Source organism: Seriola aureovittata, chromosome 3 (assembly GCF_021018895.1).
Source record: "Seriola aureovittata isolate HTS-2021-v1 ecotype China chromosome 3, ASM2101889v1, whole genome shotgun sequence".
Classification (NCBI taxonomy): domain Eukaryota; kingdom Metazoa; phylum Chordata; class Actinopteri; order Carangiformes; family Carangidae; genus Seriola; species Seriola aureovittata.
This window is the reverse complement of record NC_079366.1, coordinates 11,361,000-11,379,975: the sequence shown is the minus strand read 5'-3', so window position 1 is coordinate 11,379,975 and position 18,976 is coordinate 11,361,000. Positions and strand designations below refer to the sequence as shown.

At 39.6% G+C, this 18,976-nt stretch overlaps 2 protein-coding genes across 6 annotated transcripts in view; both read left to right on the top strand.

The window, feature by feature from the left end:
* pnpla6 (patatin-like phospholipase domain containing 6) overlaps positions 1-11,126 on the top strand; it is a 30,179-nt gene extending 19,053 nt beyond the window's left edge. The window contains exons 30-37 of one of the 5 annotated variants that reach the window (XM_056371708.1): positions 2,243-2,359; positions 4,171-4,287; positions 6,207-6,355; positions 6,578-6,730; positions 7,511-7,627; positions 7,746-7,833; positions 8,526-8,668; positions 9,048-11,126. In XM_056371708.1, the coding sequence (XP_056227683.1) occupies positions 2,243-2,359; positions 4,171-4,287; positions 6,207-6,355; positions 6,578-6,730; positions 7,511-7,627; positions 7,746-7,833; positions 8,526-8,668; positions 9,048-9,122 (959 nt within the window). In that variant the 3' untranslated portion in view covers positions 9,123-11,126. Of the gene's footprint in view, positions 1-2,242; positions 2,360-4,170; positions 4,288-6,206; positions 6,356-6,577; positions 6,731-7,510; positions 7,628-7,745; positions 7,834-8,522; positions 8,669-9,047 lie in introns of all 5 variants that reach the window. The other 4 variants (XM_056371707.1, XM_056371711.1, XM_056371709.1 and 1 more) reach the window with 4 other exon arrangements.
* A 3,000-nt stretch (positions 11,127-14,126) lies between these two features.
* LOC130166581 (ependymin-like) lies at positions 14,127-18,628 on the top strand. The gene is made up of 6 exons (XM_056372267.1): positions 14,127-14,380; positions 14,628-14,662; positions 14,781-14,915; positions 16,204-16,387; positions 16,843-16,930; positions 17,578-18,628. Exons 1-6 carry the CDS (start codon positions 14,305-14,307, stop codon positions 17,726-17,728), a joined length of 669 nt encoding a protein of 222 aa, XP_056228242.1. The 5' UTR covers positions 14,127-14,304; the 3' UTR covers positions 17,729-18,628.
* The last annotated feature ends 348 nt before the right edge of the window (positions 18,629-18,976 follow it).

Genomic DNA, 18,976 nt, shown 5'->3' with positions numbered 1-18,976 from the left:
CTAGAGTAGCTAGACTCCATGCCTTCAGATTTATGGTTTAATGCTAAATTGAATGTGTTCTCAAACTGATGTTGAATAGTTGAATAGTGTCCACACCAGCTGGAGAACCCTGTGAGTCGTGCTGGAAGTAAACAACTTGAAGTTCCACAAAAACAAGGAATAAAATTTAATGGATATACGCCTAAAACAAGAGGCCAATAATTGCAGCCATTCACGTGACATTACTGACGACTTGCAAACAAGAGTATGTCAGGGAACAGTCAAAAAGGACCAAAAAACATTTGAATGGCCTGCCTGCATACATCGCAGCCATCAAGGCCAAACGCATTGCTTGACTTTACTCACAGACCACTTATTTTAGCTTCACAAACATGCTTAGTATGCTGCAGCCTAGGGCTTAGAAGGACACTTCAATAGATAAGAAAACACTGTGTAGATGTTTCTATGCTTGTGTCTGTATTTGCTGATGGTTAAATGTGTTCTGTTTGACCTGCATAAAAAATGCACCATCACTAACATTAGCTAAAGTAGCTCTGTGTAGTCTGAAATGACCCCCCATGAACCCCACAAATCTAGCGTGCCATTTTAAAAGCAATTTAATTTTATACCGTACTCGGTGTAATGCAACCATGTAATTTACAATGTTGTGCATCAAATTAAGACATTGCTAGTTTCATTGTAAAGTTTTCAATTATTATAATTCAGGGTGATTACTGGATTTGAGGGGTTTGTGGGTTTGCAGGCTTGAGTCCTGAAGTTAAACACTGAATGCTTATGTTTGCATCTTGGCATGTGTATGAACTAACTGCAGGAGCAAAGCCTCTTTCTCTCTCAGTTTCATTGTTCCCATCATCTGCCTCTTTTACTTTTGCTGCACTTCTTTCTTTCTTTCTTTCTTGCAAAAGATCTTTCTGACTGTGTCTATATCTTAAACTTCTCTTCTTCTTCCATTTGACTTCTTCCTTTTCACATGCTTAATTAAGTTGAAGCTTATCCATTGTTTTGTTTTTTTTCATCACATTTTTGTCTAAAACTCTCCCTAGATATATCTGTTACATCAGGTCTTTCTTCACATGGAGAGACATAGCATAGACAAAATAACCCGTGTAGTCACTGACCCCAAAATGCTGACTCCCCTCCCATGTCCATGTCAACATGTAGGATCCAGAACACTCCACCCTGCTTTTCCCCTCCTTGCTCTTTAATGACATCCCACGTTGCTTCCCTCACTCCTTCACCTCCACTCTGTGCTTTCTGTAGTTTTTCTGGTGTGATTTTTATCAAACATCGTTAGCGTGGTGCTACTCTGAGTATGTCATTTTGACTACAGGTATTGAAAGAAAAGCGTAATTGTATGCCATTTTGATGAGTGTACAGGTACACAGTGTCACGGGTTTGAATTATATCCTTTGGTTTTATCCACTGGGAAACACTACCAAGAGTGAGATCTGAGAAAACTGGTAGGAAACTAAACAGTAAGCGAAACTCTTTCCTGTAAATCCTTGTCCAGTTTCCCTTGCAGAATTTACTCAAAGACCCCACAGCACTTCTTAAAGTGAAGGTCTCTATCTCTCTCTACCTCTCTCTTTCTTTTTCTTTATCTCTTCCTCTCTCTGTCTCTGCTTGTCTTCCTCCGACCTTGCTTGTTGAGCCAGTCATCTAACAGCGCTAATACTATTTTTAATATTCTTAATCAACACATCAAATGAACCTTGCATCATTGTTTTTAGGTTATAAAGCTAATTTACACACATCTGTTGTCATTCATTCAACATATTTGTTATTTATACCGTGGATTGTTTTACTTAGCTTGAATTGTTTTAACACAGTCAGAAGATTATACTGCGTTGACATTTTTGTATCTTGCCATTACTCTGAACAAAGTTGTTTATAATTTCTTAATTAGCCTTCAAACAGTTGAATTTAATTGGCTGTGGAGTTGTGCCAGTCCTTTTAGAGCAAATTGGCCTCATACTAGAATTTACTCCATTGGTTAGAAACCATAGGCACAAGTAAGTAATTCTGTTGACATTGTATTCCTCTTCCTCTGTCTTGCTCTTGGCAGCTTCCTGCACTCTTCTTCTCTTTGTTGCGGGCATTTCTTTTCTCTCCCTCCTTTTTCCTCTCTTTCTCTTCGTTCTTCTCCATCTCTCTCTCTGTCATTCTCTCTTTTTCCATCTGTGACGTGGAGTCCGGCCCATATTTGATGTGTTCCTCCTTCTCCATCTCCATTTCCCGACAGGTTGTGTCTGGCGCTATGTTAGAGCCAGCGCCTCCTACACCCCCTATTTACCTCCCCTGTGCGACCCCAAGGATGGCCACTTGCTTGTGGATGGTTGCTATGTTAACAATGTCCCAGGTCAGATTTTAAACACCGGCTCACCAGAACCTCCTCCCCCATCCCTAAGTCGACAGTCAACCTCTTGGCTTCCCTCCTCCTCTTTCTTGTCCTCTCCCTCCCAATTTCTCACTCGTAACTAACCCCACCCTGACCAGGTGGACATTGGGAGCCCATGGTTTGGAAGGAAAGACTAATTCCAACATATATCTTTGGGCTGATGCATTCAGTACCTCATATTTTACCAAATAATGACCAATAGCACATCTTATTCTCTCTCCCACTGGATTTGTAATTCACATACACAACACATTTTCCCCAACTGGCTTATCGCCACCTCTGAATATGACTGCTGATCTTCATTTTCTTATTGGGTGTGAGGTTTTGCCCATGCATGTCAGGACATCTATGGGTCATAGAGAGGTGCATGATGGTCTGGCTTTTTAAGGCCCTCTGTGTTTGCTAAAAATTTCCCTTCTTGTTTATAAAGTTCTGGATGTGGCTTGTAAACACTGATGTCTTCATGCACCACTGTACTTGCTTATTGTGATACTTCTTTATGAAAGGGCAGTTGGTTACTAACTTGCAGGTAGCTCAGCCAATCAGACTTAACCGGTTTGGATTTTCAGTGTGAGATCAGGTATAGATTTGATAAGGTGTATATACTGTAAGCTTTGGGTGATAGTTCTGCCTAACAGGAGAGAGTGAAGGGCTGCACCATGTCAACATCACATCACATCTGTCTTTTGTTGTTGTCGTGGATCATTGCGCGTTTCGGTGGGCCAAAATGTCTCTCTCCTTTGGACTGAACTGCAGCTTGTTTCCCATGTTCCCTTCTGTTTCATTTCAATCATCTCTACCTAAAGGAACATGTTCAGTCTCTCCTTTACAGCCCCTGTCCTCTTCCCTGGCTTTGCTTGCTTTTATGTGCATGCCAGTGTTAGACAGTGAGCCTATCTATATATTTCTCATAAATATATATTGATTGCATGTATTACCTTACTGATAACATTTTTTAAGTTATTTTTTGGGGGTATGTGTTCTGGATCCTGCCTGTTTTAGCCCCTTGCACAAACTGAAAGCCCTTAAGTTACATAAATATAAAGTACAGGAATGGAATGTGTAGGTGGTAGTAATTCCTCTAAAATCAGTAAGACGATTCTTCCTCAGCATTTACGTATACTCCACGCACAGTTGCACCCCTTGCTTTTCTCTGCGGTGCTCCTTATCCTTCCAACCCATGCAGTGCCCGGCCTGCTCCTGCCCCCTCCTGGCACTGAGCTTTACTGCAGGACTGAGCAGGCTTGGTGCTTCCCTGCCATGTTCACGGTGACATATCTCCAAACATTGTCACAACAAGCGCTGTTGAGCCTTCTCTTGACATATTGACATTATATTTTACAACTGAAGCTCTGTTTATAATGAGCAGTCTCAGCTTCAACATACAGTATCTGTGGATCTTGCAGAAACTTGAGAGAATTCTTTGGTTACGTGCTTCAAAATGCTATTGTTGGGACATAGTTTGGAGATTCAAACAGCCTTGGTGCTCTGTGATGGTTGCCATTTACTTTTTTACCTAATGCACAAGTCACACAGGGTCTCTGTGCGAGGTAATGAGGTTTGCAGTGGTGTACAACAGAGTCCAAAGGTGAGCAGAGCCACAGTCCTAGCCTTTGCAGGGATCAGCTACCTTCCTTCAGCCAGCGTCCCACTGGAGTTGGGATTGTGGTCTGTCAACACTAACTTGAAACGTTTAGCAAACAATATTGAGCTGTTATCCCCCTCCCCCCCTTCCTCCTCCCTCCTCCCTCCTTCCCTCCCTGGTGTGCCAGGCTCTCTGTGGCGCTATGTGCGGGCGAGCATGACCCTCTCAGGGTACCTGCCGCCACTCTGTGACCCCAAAGATGGCAACTTGCTAATGGACGGTGGCTACATCAACAACCTGCCAGGCAAGTAGAGGTGGTACCCTCCCCCCCTCCACCAATTTACTGTAGAGTCCTTAATGTCCAACAAACTCCTGTCCCCAAAAAAGGGGGGAGGTGAAGTGAGGGATGTGGATGATTTTTAGGAGGGGTTTTCATCAAGAAAGCAATTTCTATAGGCCGTGTAAGTATATAGTTGTGAGCTCGTCCTAATGCTGGTGGAGGGAAGTCTGGTGTTGCTGAGTTTTCCCCGTCTGAATTTGGAGCTGGTTCAGACCATTAATTAATTCATCTGGTCAGACAAATTAAATTACTTAACTTGAATGAAAAAAATAATGGTAAAAACTGAGTGAGCTCAGTGAAACCCTGAAATATTCTGTTTTACGAGATGGGGAAAAATCTGCATTCTGAACAAAGACAATATTGCAGTTTTGCAGGTGTATAAAAATGTTAAACATTAAAAGACGAAATACAACATTGAGTAGGGGAATGTGGTATTTGTCTGTCAAACAGCCTGGTGTCAGATAGGTATAGAATAAAAATTGGCAAGAGGACTCACATTTGAACTTTGACACTTCAACAATTTCATTTAATTTTTCAAGTCAAAAGTAGATTTTTAAGATCCCAAGAATTAAAAGCATTAAGTGTAATTCCTAAATTATTTTTGAGGCACAGGACACCAGTCTGCTTTGAGATTAAAGTCTGGTTCCCCTCATGTTGAAATTAGTACTTTTCTGTATGGCTGGGTGATGATTTGATTTTCAAGTTTCTGCTGTCCAAAGTCATTCAAAAGCAAATTATAATATATGTCTTACCAAAATTGGTTATTGAAGACAAGTTTCATTTACTTGATTTTTGCATACATTTTCCCTATTTTGATATATACTTGTGCATATTGGATAATATCCTAATTAATAGTGTGATAATGATTTCAGCCTTATCGCCCAGCCCTACATTTCTCTTTCTTGTGCTGAAATTTACTTTTGTAATCAGTATTTGCCTCCATTTCAACCAGAGGAAAAATTAGTGGAGAAAGAGGAGAGGGGAGCTGTTTTTTTTTGTCTGTGGACTATTAAGTACATCCTCATTAACTTGAAAGTATTTGAAATTGCACCAGACCAAATTCACACATTCCTGTAATGTTCATACAAAGTTGTATGATAATAAACAATTTTTGGCTTTCATTATGGTGTGCAGACAAAAACTCCCCTGAGTCTGACTGTTTGTAGATAAAGTATTCTGTACTGATGAAACACAGCCATATTTCACAAAGCTCTGGACTGAACTATTGTAATTCTCTCTTTGGGTTGGGAATCATGTCTCATTATCTACAGAGCGATACATGTTTCAGAAGTTTGTGAAATATGGAGCTTTCTGGGCCCAAAGATTGATCCAATCAAAGGGAGCCTTGTGAAATTAGCATCCTTCATTTCTGAAGTTTATTACTCTGCCTTCTCTTCGAAGAGTTTGTGCTCGATCAGCTGCATTTATGGTTGTTCTTGGCACGGTGGATCAGTGCTTTGGGCTTGTGGGATGTCGTCCCGTTTCTGTCTTTGAATAGGCTCAGCACCACAAAAATGTTCAATGCCCCAAGGCTCTTTTTAACACTTACCAAGTTCAGTGAGAAAGTTTATGACTTCAGGCCCTATGCTTGTTGGCAAAGTATACATCTTTCTTTTTTTTTTTTTAAATTGCAGTGCTCTCTGTCACTAATTTGCCATAAATGCTCTGGAATGTGTTTGACAAGTTAAAACACTGATATTTTTGTGGTGCAAGTCTGTTTGAACATTGTGGCTCCTTTTTTAAATGAAGGTTTAAAGAAACAGAGATTATCCTGAAACAAGGACTCATTGTCTTACCATCTCTGCTGCTGGATTTTTTTCGTGCTGTGTTTGTACGTCTGTGCATGTGTGTGAATGTTGGTGGATACGTTACGCGTCCAACAGCCGACATTGCGAGGAACATGGGTGCCAGAACTGTCATTGCCATCGACGTGGGAAGCCAAGATGAGACTGACCTCTGTAACTACGGCGACTGCCTGTCTGGCTGGTGGTTGCTGTGGAAACGGATCAATCCTTGGGCAGAGAAAGTAAAGGTACAGAGTGGGTTGGCAGCACAATGCACTTGTAACTCCTGATGACTCAGCAACTTACAAAGTATAGAGTGCTACATTTGAGTCTTTAATGCCTCTGACCAACATGTAGCAGTGATGGTTCTGCTGATCAGCAGATTGAGCAATATTTCGTATGGTGTCCATTTTGGTCAATTCTGGTATCCTGTGGCCAAAATGTGATTCTCACTCCGCCCACTTCTGCAGGTGCCAGACATGGCAGAGATCCAGTCTCGGCTGGCATACGTGTCTTGTGTGCGGCAGTTAGAGGTGGTGAAGAAGAGTGCCTACTGCGAGTACATCAGACCACCAATCGATCGCTTCAAGACAATGGACTTTGGGAAGTTTGACGAGATCTATGTGAGTGGCCTCCTCAATATTGCCTGATTTTAATTATTTAGGAAAGTGGCGCATTTGCTGTGTGTGAAATCACACCTCACATATATAGTGAATAGTTAATTGAGATTAAAGACACTTCGTAATCATCATTATCTATTGAGGGCACTACATACTGTATAAAATTCCACACATTGATACAATTGGGGCACACAATAAAAAGAGTCGGGGTAAATGAAGTGCACTATAATGCTCTGCAATTAAATAAAAAAGTATCAAAACTGACATTTAGAACCTCTCACAGACTTGGTAATATGGATAACATGAGCGTAAACACTGAGCATCAGGCTACATCCACACTTATAGTTTTTAGTTTTAAAAGGCGTCACTTTTGGCACGTTTTTTTGGGGTTGCGCTGTAGTCTGGACTTTTGGAAACTGACGCAGACACCTGCCTCGCCCCCGATTGGGTTTAATCATTCACGACTACCAGACAGTGGTGAATGCAACATGGATAGCAACCAAAAGTACCACCACCAATTTGTTTAATCCCTTGGAGCAAAATCACATTGCCGAATATGAAGAGTGCATGGCTCACAAAAAGAGAGACAGGTAAGCGCCAGAGTATTCGTTCATTAATCATAATCGAGGTAAAGATTTGAAATAGTTGTGATATTGATTGAAGTCATACCACCCAGCCCTAGTGCACTATATAATAAGTACCTGGTAAATATTTACTCAAAACATGTCTACCCACTTTATTTAAATACACTAATGTTTCTATTTAAACTACCTTGTATCTCAGGATGTGGGCTTCCAGCATGGCAAGTTGGTGTTCACTGGCTGGGCCCGAGGTGACATCATCGAGAACATGCTGAAGGACCACCGTTCAGCCGACTACAATGACAGCAAGAGAACTGACGTGAGAAGAGCACATATACAGACTTACACCATAAATGATGCGGTCGATGTATAACTACATAAATGTTCACCATTAAACTTAATAGTTCCATATATAATACTAATATCTTGCCTTACAGTCCTGCACGTGTCCAGGAGCTGATTTCACTGACCTCGCAGAGATTGTTTCCAGGATAGAGCCAGTCCAGACCTATGTAGCAGCAGATGGTGAGAGATCAGTTCTTTTTGTAGTAGTTAAAATGTTTCTTCTCATGATGTCAGACCGTACCATACCGTTGTTACAGCTCTCTCCTCCACTAGATGCACAGATGCCCTTCAAGATCATGTTGGATTTAATCAGAGTAATAAATGAGTCATAGTTTTCATCTGGTGTGTTTTATTATGCCTCCGCTCCGACGACAGCCGGGGCTGTAGGCATTATTTTTTCAAGTTGTCTGTCCGTCTTGTAACGCCTTAAGGAAATTTCTTCTAATTAGGCACAAACATTCACTTGGACCAAAGGATAAACTGATTAGATTTTGGTGGTCAAAGGTCAAATTCACAGTGACCTCACAAAACACAGTTTTGGCTCTGACACAATTTAACACAAATATCTAATAGGATGAAATGATGACAATTTATATTCAAATTGTCAAAGGTCAACTTCACTATGACATAATTATGTTCTGCTAAAACACTTCTGGCCATTATTCAACGCTGTAACTCAGGAAAGGAAGATTGAGACCATATTTCCTGCAACGTGGCTGGTTGGTGGAGGCCTACAACCACGAGGCAGTAATTCTAGTTGAAATACAGTAGCAGATGTCCCTGATATTTTATGGATGCTATAGAAACCTGGTGGGCCAGTCACTCTATAAATTTTCACTGTAATATCTCTTCTAAATCTTTCCACTCAGCAGAGGAGTCAGACTGTCTGACGGAGTATGAGGAAGATGGGATGGACACAGTGAGAGAGGAAGAGGGGGAGGAAGAGGAGGAAGAGGCCGAGGACCCTGACGACCACTCCCCTGGAGAGTGGGGGCAGAATGGAATCTTCCAGACTGTAAGCACTAACAATAACAAAACAAGAAAAACAAAAAACATAAATAATCAGGACCTGCCGAAGAATATGTCCTCTTTAAATTCATTCAAATGAAAACACATACTGTACATGCCTTACCTTTTAAGCTTAAGTCTGGTGATCCCATAGTTTTCTTATTGCCCACAAATCCCATGAAAAGGCCAACAATTAATGAATCCTACTAACAAGTATTGTACAGAGTAACTAAAGCCTGATATAAGCACTGAACGTACATATTAATGTGCTGTTGAAAATAGTCCCTAAAAAACACACTTTTTACTCCTGTTTGAGTAACATAAGTACAGTGGCAGCTGGAAATTCCTCAGCTTTTTAAAAATAAAAACTCTGTTTTGCTCTGCAGGATGAGGAGAAATCTGTGAGGCAACGGAGGAAACTCACGAGTGACTCCAACACCTCAGAAGTCTCCGACTGCTGACAGAGGGCCTCACTGAGAAGTAGAGGGAGTTTAAGCAAGAACAAGGGTCCAAAATTATTAGTCAAGGCTAGAGACTGAACGTCATACTAAGCTCCTGCAATGTCTGAAACTCTGAAATACTGTTTTTGTTTTTTTTCTGGAGGGGATTACGGTTCGTCCTCTAAACTGTTGAACCTTCTTTGCATCAAGTGGCTTCCTCCTCGCTCTCACACTGGCTTCATCTGTTGACATTCTGACATCACTGTCAAAAATGATTATGTGCGGCCCCAAATAATAATGGTCTTCGAAGGTTTACGCCACTCAATGTTTTTCTCATCACTTCTGCATCAGTCTGATTCGTTGCCAGAATACCTGCCTGCCAACTCCAAAACCTGCCAAAACCAGGTCTCCCCTAGCAACCAACACAAGAAAACATGTAAACTGTAAACTTCCAATTCACCAATTCAAATCACCTGCATCTCCAAATCTGCATGTACGTCTCTGTACGTACAGCTCTGTTGCACTCCGTCACAGACATTTTGACACATTGCAGTCCATTCATTTCTTGTGTGTGTGTGTGTGTGTGTGTGTGTGTGTGTGTGTGTGTGTGTGTGTGTGTGTGTGTGTGTGTGTGTGTGTGTATGTGTATGTGTTTGTATTGCCTGTGTGACTGCACAAACGTGCAAAGCTGTGACTTGTTGAAATAGTAGCAGTGCACTGAAAAGAAAAGTAAGAAATACAGACAGTAGAACTGTAGTTAGTAGGTTAGCTAAGTTTAAAGTAGATGTGAAGTAGGGAAGCTATAGAAGGAACAGATGTTCATGAAGGCACCAAAGTAGAGTTTATGTTGAATGAACAGAGGCTGGACCAATGTCAGGAATCAGGAATAAGGATGTATTAATATTGAAAGAGGAAGACGTATTAATGAATACTGTGGGAAGTTTTGAGAAGTGGATTTAAGAAAATAAAGAGACAAGTTGTGTAGACAAGAAAAGAGATGGACCCATCAGCCAAGTGTTATTTTAGTTTGTTTAAAATTCACACAAGGTACAGTAGAGTGAGCTTGATGCGCTGTAGACTAGACTAAACGGGGGATGGAGAGGATGTGTAATGGAAATGAGGGATGAATGAGATGATTTTCAGTGAGTGGATGACATGGTGTCTGCGTTCTTGAAATTTTGTGTTTCAGCTGTTTTTTTTGAGATGATGCCAGATAAAGACGATGCCTTTTTCAACCAGTTTTCGATCCACTCACAGTAAACGGTGACTGTGGGGAAGAGAGTGATCATTCGACTGACACTACACAACAAACCAGTGTGTGCCCGTCTTCGTTTGCACAAGGTCACACACAGTACTCAGGGTTCCTGCGTAAAACTCCACAAAAAAAGTTTTAAAAAGAAGTTGGTAGTAGACAATATTGTGTATATGACAGTGAGTCTCTGACTGAACAGTTATAGAAATCTCCAAAACCAATGGCAACAAATTGTCATTTTGACATTGATAATACGCAGAAACCCTGAGTAAACCGAAACTCCAAATGGACAGAAATTCACCTCATGTAACTATTAACACTTAATTAATATGGACCTAATGTAGAAATTGTAACAAGATTATATTATAATACACACATTGTTGATATTCATATATGTATATGAGGTGGAAATTTGTAAGTTAATGCTTAGCTGCAGAACAAGGGAACCAACACCTGAACAAAAAAGGGTTTCCTCTCTTAAAATCCATTCTGTTTTTATGGATGGTCACCAGATTTGCTTTTTTTTTTTTTTTATTTATACATGTTAACTACGGGCTTTTAAAAACTGATTTTTTTTTAATTTGGGGGTGGGGTCTGTCTTATTTTACTTAACTTGGCTTTAGCTGTTTTGCACTGAAAAATTTGAAGTATTCCTTGCTCAGAAGATGTTTGGTTTAATAATTGCCATCCACCTTGATATGCCAAGGGAATCTAAATGAAAAGAGATGCTAATTTAATATGCATATTGGGAAATAAATATAATTTGCATCATGTCATGTAGCATTTGAGTTTTTTTCTCTCCTAAACTGTTTAATGCATGAGCTTATGAGTGTCACAGATTGATCAAAGGACCTTAAACTTTTGTCCTGATGCACCAGTGGTTGGTTCGTAGCAGCAAAATCTATATTTGCTCAGCTGTTGCTTTTCCGTACAGACATGGGAAGGTCCCAGGTACAGGAATTCCATATTTGCCTCACTACCAGCCGCAAAAGTGGGGCTGGTACTATTTTCACCGTGGGTGTGTGTGTGTGTGTGTGTGTGTGTGTGTGTGTGTGTGTCTGTGTGTGTGTCTCTGTCTGTCATAACAGCAAAATGTGGTCCTTGAGTCAACTACTGTAGTGGAAACTAAAACAGATTGGAGTTGAGTACTTTGTCAGGTGTTTATCTGTCTGTCTGTGTACATGTTTTGTCACCGTCATTGCATCACAGCCGTGCAAGGTATAGTCATGAAACCATACAGGTTTGTACTGCACATGGAAATAAAGGCCGAGATGACGAAGATAGGTGTGGTGCGACTCGGTCCAAGTAGTGAGTAGTCCTCTAATGATGTAGTGATAACTCCTGCGTACTCATGGGTTGAAACGACAACATGTTAACAGGTGTCGTGGCTGATGTGATCACCGTCACATGATGGTCTCTTCTTTCATTTTGAATACTGAAGGCTGGTTTGAAATCCCTCTTAATGTGACACCACAAGTACGAATTCACATGCCATTAGTGTTTTTGGAAATATTAACCAGTATCAGATTACCACAAATTGTTCTAATTTTTATGGTGGCATTGGTTCCTGCTACAACCACATTTGGTAACATATAACACAGGTCACCGGTTTTCATTTGTCATAGAATATGGGCCTCACCTAATGGGCTTGCCAGGGATGCAAGAGGGGAAGAAGAAGAGGGGGAACTTTCAACAAAGAGAGGGAACTCTTCTTGGTCTGGTCTGTCGGTGTCTAGCAAACCTAGATGAAGTGAAACCAATCACTCAGTGCACAGTGGGGATGGACCAGAGCGGTTGACCAGACCACGCAGTTGAGTGAGACATGGCAGGGAGCTAGCTGAGCTCACCTGGGTTTCAGGTAAGACCTGAATGCTTTTTGTGCTGACAAGGCAATTAGTGTGTGTATGGCCTTTCAATAGCAGGTACAGCCTTAAAGGCTAGCTGTAATTTAATCTCCTCAACCTAAGACACACTGCCACACAGTTTAGTGCGTTAGCTTATTAACATATTAATTATCAATTAGCATTTAATTAGCAAAACTAATTGGAGTGAAGGGAATGCCATCATTTTACAGGTATTTAGTGAAACTAGTGAACAAATTTAAGTTTTGAACTTGACGCTGGCGCTAGATGAAATGTGAACATCTGAACCAAATTTCATGGCAATCCTTTAATGTGACATTTAAGTATGGACCAAAGTGGTAGACCAGCAGACTTACCATTGCCATAGAGCCGAGGTCACTAAGCCAAGGTCCATGAACGGACCCAGGCGCCGTTTTACCTGGACTTAACCAGTTTTCCTTTTCACTTGTTCAGATGTGTTGAGATTGTTTGTTATAAAAAATGGCTGAGACTGTTCGGATGCGAACAAAAAGGACGAAAAGCAGAAACTCAAGACACGCTTTTTATTACATTTTTCCAAAATTAACCACTTTATTTTAAGATGCACATTTTTCAAAAGCTCTCATATGTGTTCAATTATTACAGCTCTTATTTTCTTTGAAAACACAACATTGGTCCTGTTGGGCCCCATCGGACCAATGTTCTGGACCTTTTCTTGAGGAAATTTTTATCGAACTGGACCCCTTTGAATTTTAATTTAATACCCCTGCTGTAGAGTCGTGCCATAAAAAAAATATTTCTTTCATTGGATCAATAAAATCATCAATTCAAACCTCTTCAGAGCCTCTGATGTGTAACCTACTGTAGATGTGTTGTTTATAAACTGTTGTCACCTGTTCCAGAGCTCCATTTCACATCTTTAATCATGTATTTAAAAAGGAAAAGAGCTTAACAAACCAAAACTAAATTGGGACAATTGCTGAGATTCTTTCAAAAAAAGACACTAGAACAATTTGGGTTTTCAAATTTTATAAATTCTTTCTGGTGATTTCATACAGAGAGCAAGCTGTGACAGATCATCTCAGTTAGTCTCATTACATTTCATGTTAAAATGAACATCAAAGATTCCAACAAATAATACAGGACACAGTTTTAAGAAATTATTCAAATTTAATTAGAGACTCATGTAGCCGTATGAAGTTATGGTTTCCATTATTCATTAGTGCTGATTTTCATTAATATAATTTCCTTTATCACAGTTAATATTATTTTTGATGTCATTGTGATGACTTTGAGTTTGAGGTCCGCTGTATCTCAGTGACTTTCTGAACCTGCAGATAAGGATGGTGCACCTGACTATGACTCCATTTTTATTTTATAACATTTTAACACCTTTCACATGATCAGGGCCATTTATGACCTCAGCACACACCCCCCACACCAAATGAATTGAATAGAACAATTCTGCTTCACTCACTTAATACTGATGATCTAAGCTTTCAGCTCATATTAAAAAGACTTGATAACTTAATTCAACTGAACAACAAAGCAAACAAGGAAAGACCAAAGGGTCTGTTTCAGTAAGGAAGCATGCACTATAACATTCAGAGGTACTTCAGGTAAACACAGCCCTGCAGGCTGAGAAAAAAGCCAGTGGAATTCTTCTGTGCAACGTGGGATTATTTACACCTGCAGTCAAAACTGGAGCCGTCCAGTCCAAATGTCCAAATCCATTCTTGATATACAGCTAATTGTCCCTTTGAGCAAGGCACTGAATCTTACAGTTAGTGTGAATGACACATGCAAGGCAAATAAATTAAATGTTCAGAAATCCTAAAATAATATACAATTACTCTGAATTGTTGGGTCTCTGTAAATATTATTATAAAGAGAAGGTCTAGACCTGCCCTGTTTGGAAAGGGCCTTGAGATAACGTATGCTGTTAATTGGCTCTATACAAATAAAAAATGACTGGACTTGACATTTTTAATCATTTCATAAGCCAACCACGTGGGGTGAGCGTGGCCAACTGTGAGCAGGTATATATGGAGGTGTGTGTCATTCCCTCAAACCAGAGCACTCACGGGTTCTCCTCATTCGGCTTCTCAACATGAACTTCATCAGTGTGCTGTCCTGCCTCAGCCTGCTGTTGGCAGCTGCTGTCGCCCAGGCACCAAAACCATGCGGTGAGTGTTGATGTCATTGTATTGTGTGCATGAAACTGGATTTTAAGTGAATTTACACAAAGATTTTAAATGAAGAAAGTTTAGAGTGTTGCTGCAGATGAGATGCAATTTGTACATGATGCAGAAATAAAAAGAAAGTGGTTATAAGAGCATCAAAAGAAAGAATCTGATTGTAAAATTAATAAAGTACGTGGCACGTTTTAGATCACTAACAGAGCTAATTTCTTAAAAATTCCCTCTTCTTCAGTTTCTCCTGCACTGATGAATGGAGGCCTCACTGTGGTGAGTCACTGACCTGTTTTACAGATAAACCTTCCTCACTTATAATCTCTCCTGGATAGACCCATGTGAAGCGATCAGCATCTTTCTCTTCACTTTCTACTCCGTCTCTCTTTTTCAGATGGCTGGCAACGGACTCCTCATGTCGACAGGAACAATTACCTATGATGCTTTTGGACAGAGGATGCGGGTCAGAAACTATGGGTTTAGTGGCAATCAGACCTTTGGTGTGGACCAGTTGATGCTTTTCAATCAGGTATTTAACCATGATTTAATAGATTCTGAAAATACTTTACATGATATGTTTTAACCCAGATATTTACTTACTTAGTGGGTTTTGTCACAGATGTTTTTTCTACCTTTGCTGTGAGACTGTAACTGCTACTGTAGCCCATGAATTGGTGAACTAGAAATCTGTTCCCTATATTTCCCTGCATTCCCTCTTTCTCTCTTCAGTATGTAATCACTCTTCTGGCAATACAGTCAGTGTCCCTTGACCACCAATGACAGTCTCTAATCTCAGCTTCAACCAGGATTTACTCCTAACAATGAGGAGTATCAGATGTAGTGAAATGAACACAAACTGTTTTTACACAAACTTAAAAGCATTAAGCAGCATGTAGGTGTATGCAGAATGATGCAGATCTGGCATTTTGTGTAAAGTATGAAAATAATATTTGTGTATATGTATGAACAATAATGTTATCAATGAATCTGATTATCAGATTAACCAACATTGTTGTCAGTTTATTTTCTTCCTTGATTAATTAACCAGTTGTTTCAGAATTACACCAAAATATCACAAATAACATGTCCTTCCTTGCTCAAATGAAGTTAACATCCTCTCTCAATGCTGCTATGTCAGATATGTTTGGTCAGTTTATTATCATATTCCTTTAGTAAAACAGTAATTTTCTAACATGAGTCACAGTCACTTGCTCTCTTAAGGGCCGACTTTCATCATGGCCTCCTCCCGTACTTCTACTACAAGTTTCAAGTATGAGTTCCGTGCTGTCTGGCTAACATGCTAACATGACATATTCAAAAGACATAAAAAGCAACACAGTTAGCCTATAACACAATGAAACCAAATTACAGCAATGTATATCTAAGTATCCCTAGTTTACTTCCGAAGTATGAAAATAATACTTATATTAATAATAATATTCTCCACTGACACGTTTTTCCCTCCATGCATTCTGTCCACACAGTGATACTGCCACCTGCTGGTGATTTTCCTGTTACTACTTTCTGTAGTAATGACATTAACAATTAAAAAATAGTCCTTTAAAATAAAGTCTGAAAATAAATGATAACGAATGAATGAAAACCCCCTAAACCACAAACAGATACTTTCAGAAAGTTTTCTTCAGTGTTCAGCAAATTACCTAATAAAAAAAAAAGGGCAAAACATTCATAATGACAAAACAGTATATGTGGAAAACATATAAACGCAATACTACTCATTCACACTTTCAACATATTAAAAGACACAGACAATGATGTGAAAAGGGAGCATTCATTTTCTTTCTTCATCCTTTTAGAAAGTCTATTATGAGATCGACTGGAAAAAATTGTCTTGCAAGAAGAAGGCGCTCGACACCTCCTTCATTCCCATGCATGTGCCCTCTGATGCTAAACTGATGGGTCAGGTATTCATGGGCTCCTCCTCCTCCTTTGGAATGGGTGTGCTAGTCAACACCTGGTATGGAGACCTGCCACACAACGGTAAGTGGGAACATTGTGCCAGAGACAAAGAAACCTGGCTTTATCTTGACAAAACCTGTGGTGATGATGTTCTCTGCTACACTGAACTGTCCTGTTAGTCTGCTGCTGCAGTTTTGATGAAAGGCCAAAACTTGAACTATGAAAGGTTGTGACTGTCGCTGACAACAAATCCAGCCTTCCATATTACTGGCCTGATGAGGGCACTAATCTAAGCTCTGATCAAAGCTTTGGATTGGGACAAAATGTGAAAAAAAATGTTGTAATTAGTGGATAGTTGTAACTTACTTTTCATGTATGTTTCATGAAGCTTTTTTCGAACAGTACTTTTTCTTTGTGTAAAGCGCATACTTCCATTCAAAATAACCTTCGGCTGGATTCTGACGATTCTGTGCCGCTCAGTCAGTCTGTTTATGATTAGATAATCACATCATGTAACCTCTGCTCTATGTCTTCAGGCACATACATGACCGTCTTCTCTGAGATTGGCTGCATCCCGATGACTTACACCAGCTACACTCCAGAGTCTGGATGGATCACCATCAGGTGAGAACCTGGACTAACAAAACCACAGGAGAGCAGAAACACTATTTTTTTTTACAGATGCATCATTCCATCAGATGGAAATACAGTGGAAACTACTCATAGTGATCATTTGTATCCAGGTCAAATTGATTGACTGATTTAAAGATAAAATAACAAACTGCTCCGTGGCGCTCTCTTCCTTGAAGCCTAGACTGAATAGTCAAGGTGAAAGCATTTCACGCCACCCATCTAACATACATAACACACCTGCTGCGAGTGCGCAGAGATGATAATTACATACTGTAAGCATCCCAAAACAGAGCAAAGCTGGAACAGGCGGACAAATAACTTGCTGAGCCACAGTGTCGAAAATAGAAGAAGAAGGTACAAATATGACAGCTTGCAGTAGTAGGATACAACTGTTTAATTTTATTTTCCATATGTTGTCATGTATGAAAACACCCAAAATGAACATTGTAATCCGACTACTTGATTACAACAATCAATATATTTTTACAGCATTTGTATAGGAATGATTCTGTGTCAAGATTTTTGATCCACATAAGTGGTTGATCACTGTATTTGACATGCTGTGTGCAACAGTATACATGCATGACCCCAATATGAAGCCTGACATAAAAAAAAAAAAAAATTTGTTTACATTTCAGCACCTTCAACTGGGTCCTGGGCAACACAAACCCCATGGACTACAGCCCACCTTTCTTTTGTGCCAAGTCTAAACTGGAGGAGACAGAGAGACCAGATACCTTCTTCACTGCCTTGAAGTCTCTGGCTGAGAAGACCAAGAAAGAAGAGTAAACATGTGGAGTATCTCACTAAAATAATCACTATTGCTGCTCTTGTTAGGGCTGCTAAATTGAACCCAAATGATCCAGTAATCATGGATATCATGTGATATAAAGCCATTTAAATTAACATGATTTCCAAGGTTGTTTTAACCAGCTAAGCCACGATATAGCCCCCTGTTGAACAACAATCTCAGTGTTTGGTATTAAAGGTTAAAGGAAATAGTAAGAAAGTGAGATCAAATCTAGATTTTCAGAGGGAAATTAGAGGAACACAGTGAGAACCAAGTGAGGGAGACCTTTCAGTGACACCTAATGTAGCCTGGTCCTTGCTTTCTATTGTATCTCTGTCATCCTTTTCAATAAAATCAATTTTTGATTATACTGTACTTTGTTTGAGACAATGCTCAAATTGTTAAGTTGCTAAAGGTGAGAGAGAGTTTTGGAGGTCCTGCCAACTCTGCTTTTCCATCCGTCTGCAGGAGAAGAGGAAAAGTCTTCGGACCCACCACTGAGTAGTCCCACAGGTCATTTAAGGACATGCAGCCTGTAAGTTTTACTTTAGTTTTTCTTCTTCAAAAACGGTGGGCATGTGTACTGCTTGATATGCTTGATAACTATGTATGTAATTTAGGGCCAGGATATTTGAAAGAAAAAAATGACAAACTGTGAATGTGAAATGAAACCCATAAATGATCAAATTAAACTGTAAATGTAAAACCAAACCTGTGAGCGAGAGAACAAATGGTAAATGAGACAAAACACTTAAATGAGAAAACACCAATGTAAGAAAAAGCAAACAAAAAAAAACTGTATCACAAGAATAAAATCTAAAGTAGAAACAAGACGATTGAAATCAGTTGTCCTCTTTTGATTATTATCATTAGATCATTATTATTATTATTAAATATTATTAAAGTATCAAGGCAATGAGACAGGAAAGTATTGATAATATACACATACCCTGGTTTATTTCCTGTCCATATGAAGTTATGGTTTGTATGTATATGTAAATGCATCAAATGTATATTAATTAATGCTGATTATATCAGTAATATAATTTCCTTTATTGCTATTAACATTATTCTTGTTGTCATTGTAATGATTTTGTCCGTTGTATCTATTTCTTAACCTGCAGATAAGGATGGTGCACCTGACTATGACTCAGGGCCATTTGTGACATTTGCACACAACTCTTCACAGATTGTTCATTAAGACTCCAAATGAATGTAACAGGACAATTCTACTTCACTTATTTAAT

What these genes read in the sequence shown, in the direction of transcription:
- LOC130166581 (XM_056372267.1), top strand. Translation starts at nt 14,305, where the DNA reads ATGAACTTCATCAGTGTGCTGTCCTGCCTCAGCCTGCTGTTGGCAGCT. An exon ending in CCAGGCACCAAAACCATGCG is followed by an intron (nt 14,381 to 14,627) that starts GTGAGTGTTGAT and finishes CCTCTTCTTCAG; the next exon opens with TTTCTCCTGCACTGATGAAT. An exon ending in TGGAGACCTGCCACACAACG is followed by an intron (nt 16,388 to 16,842) that starts GTAAGTGGGAAC and finishes CTATGTCTTCAG; the next exon opens with GCACATACATGACCGTCTTC.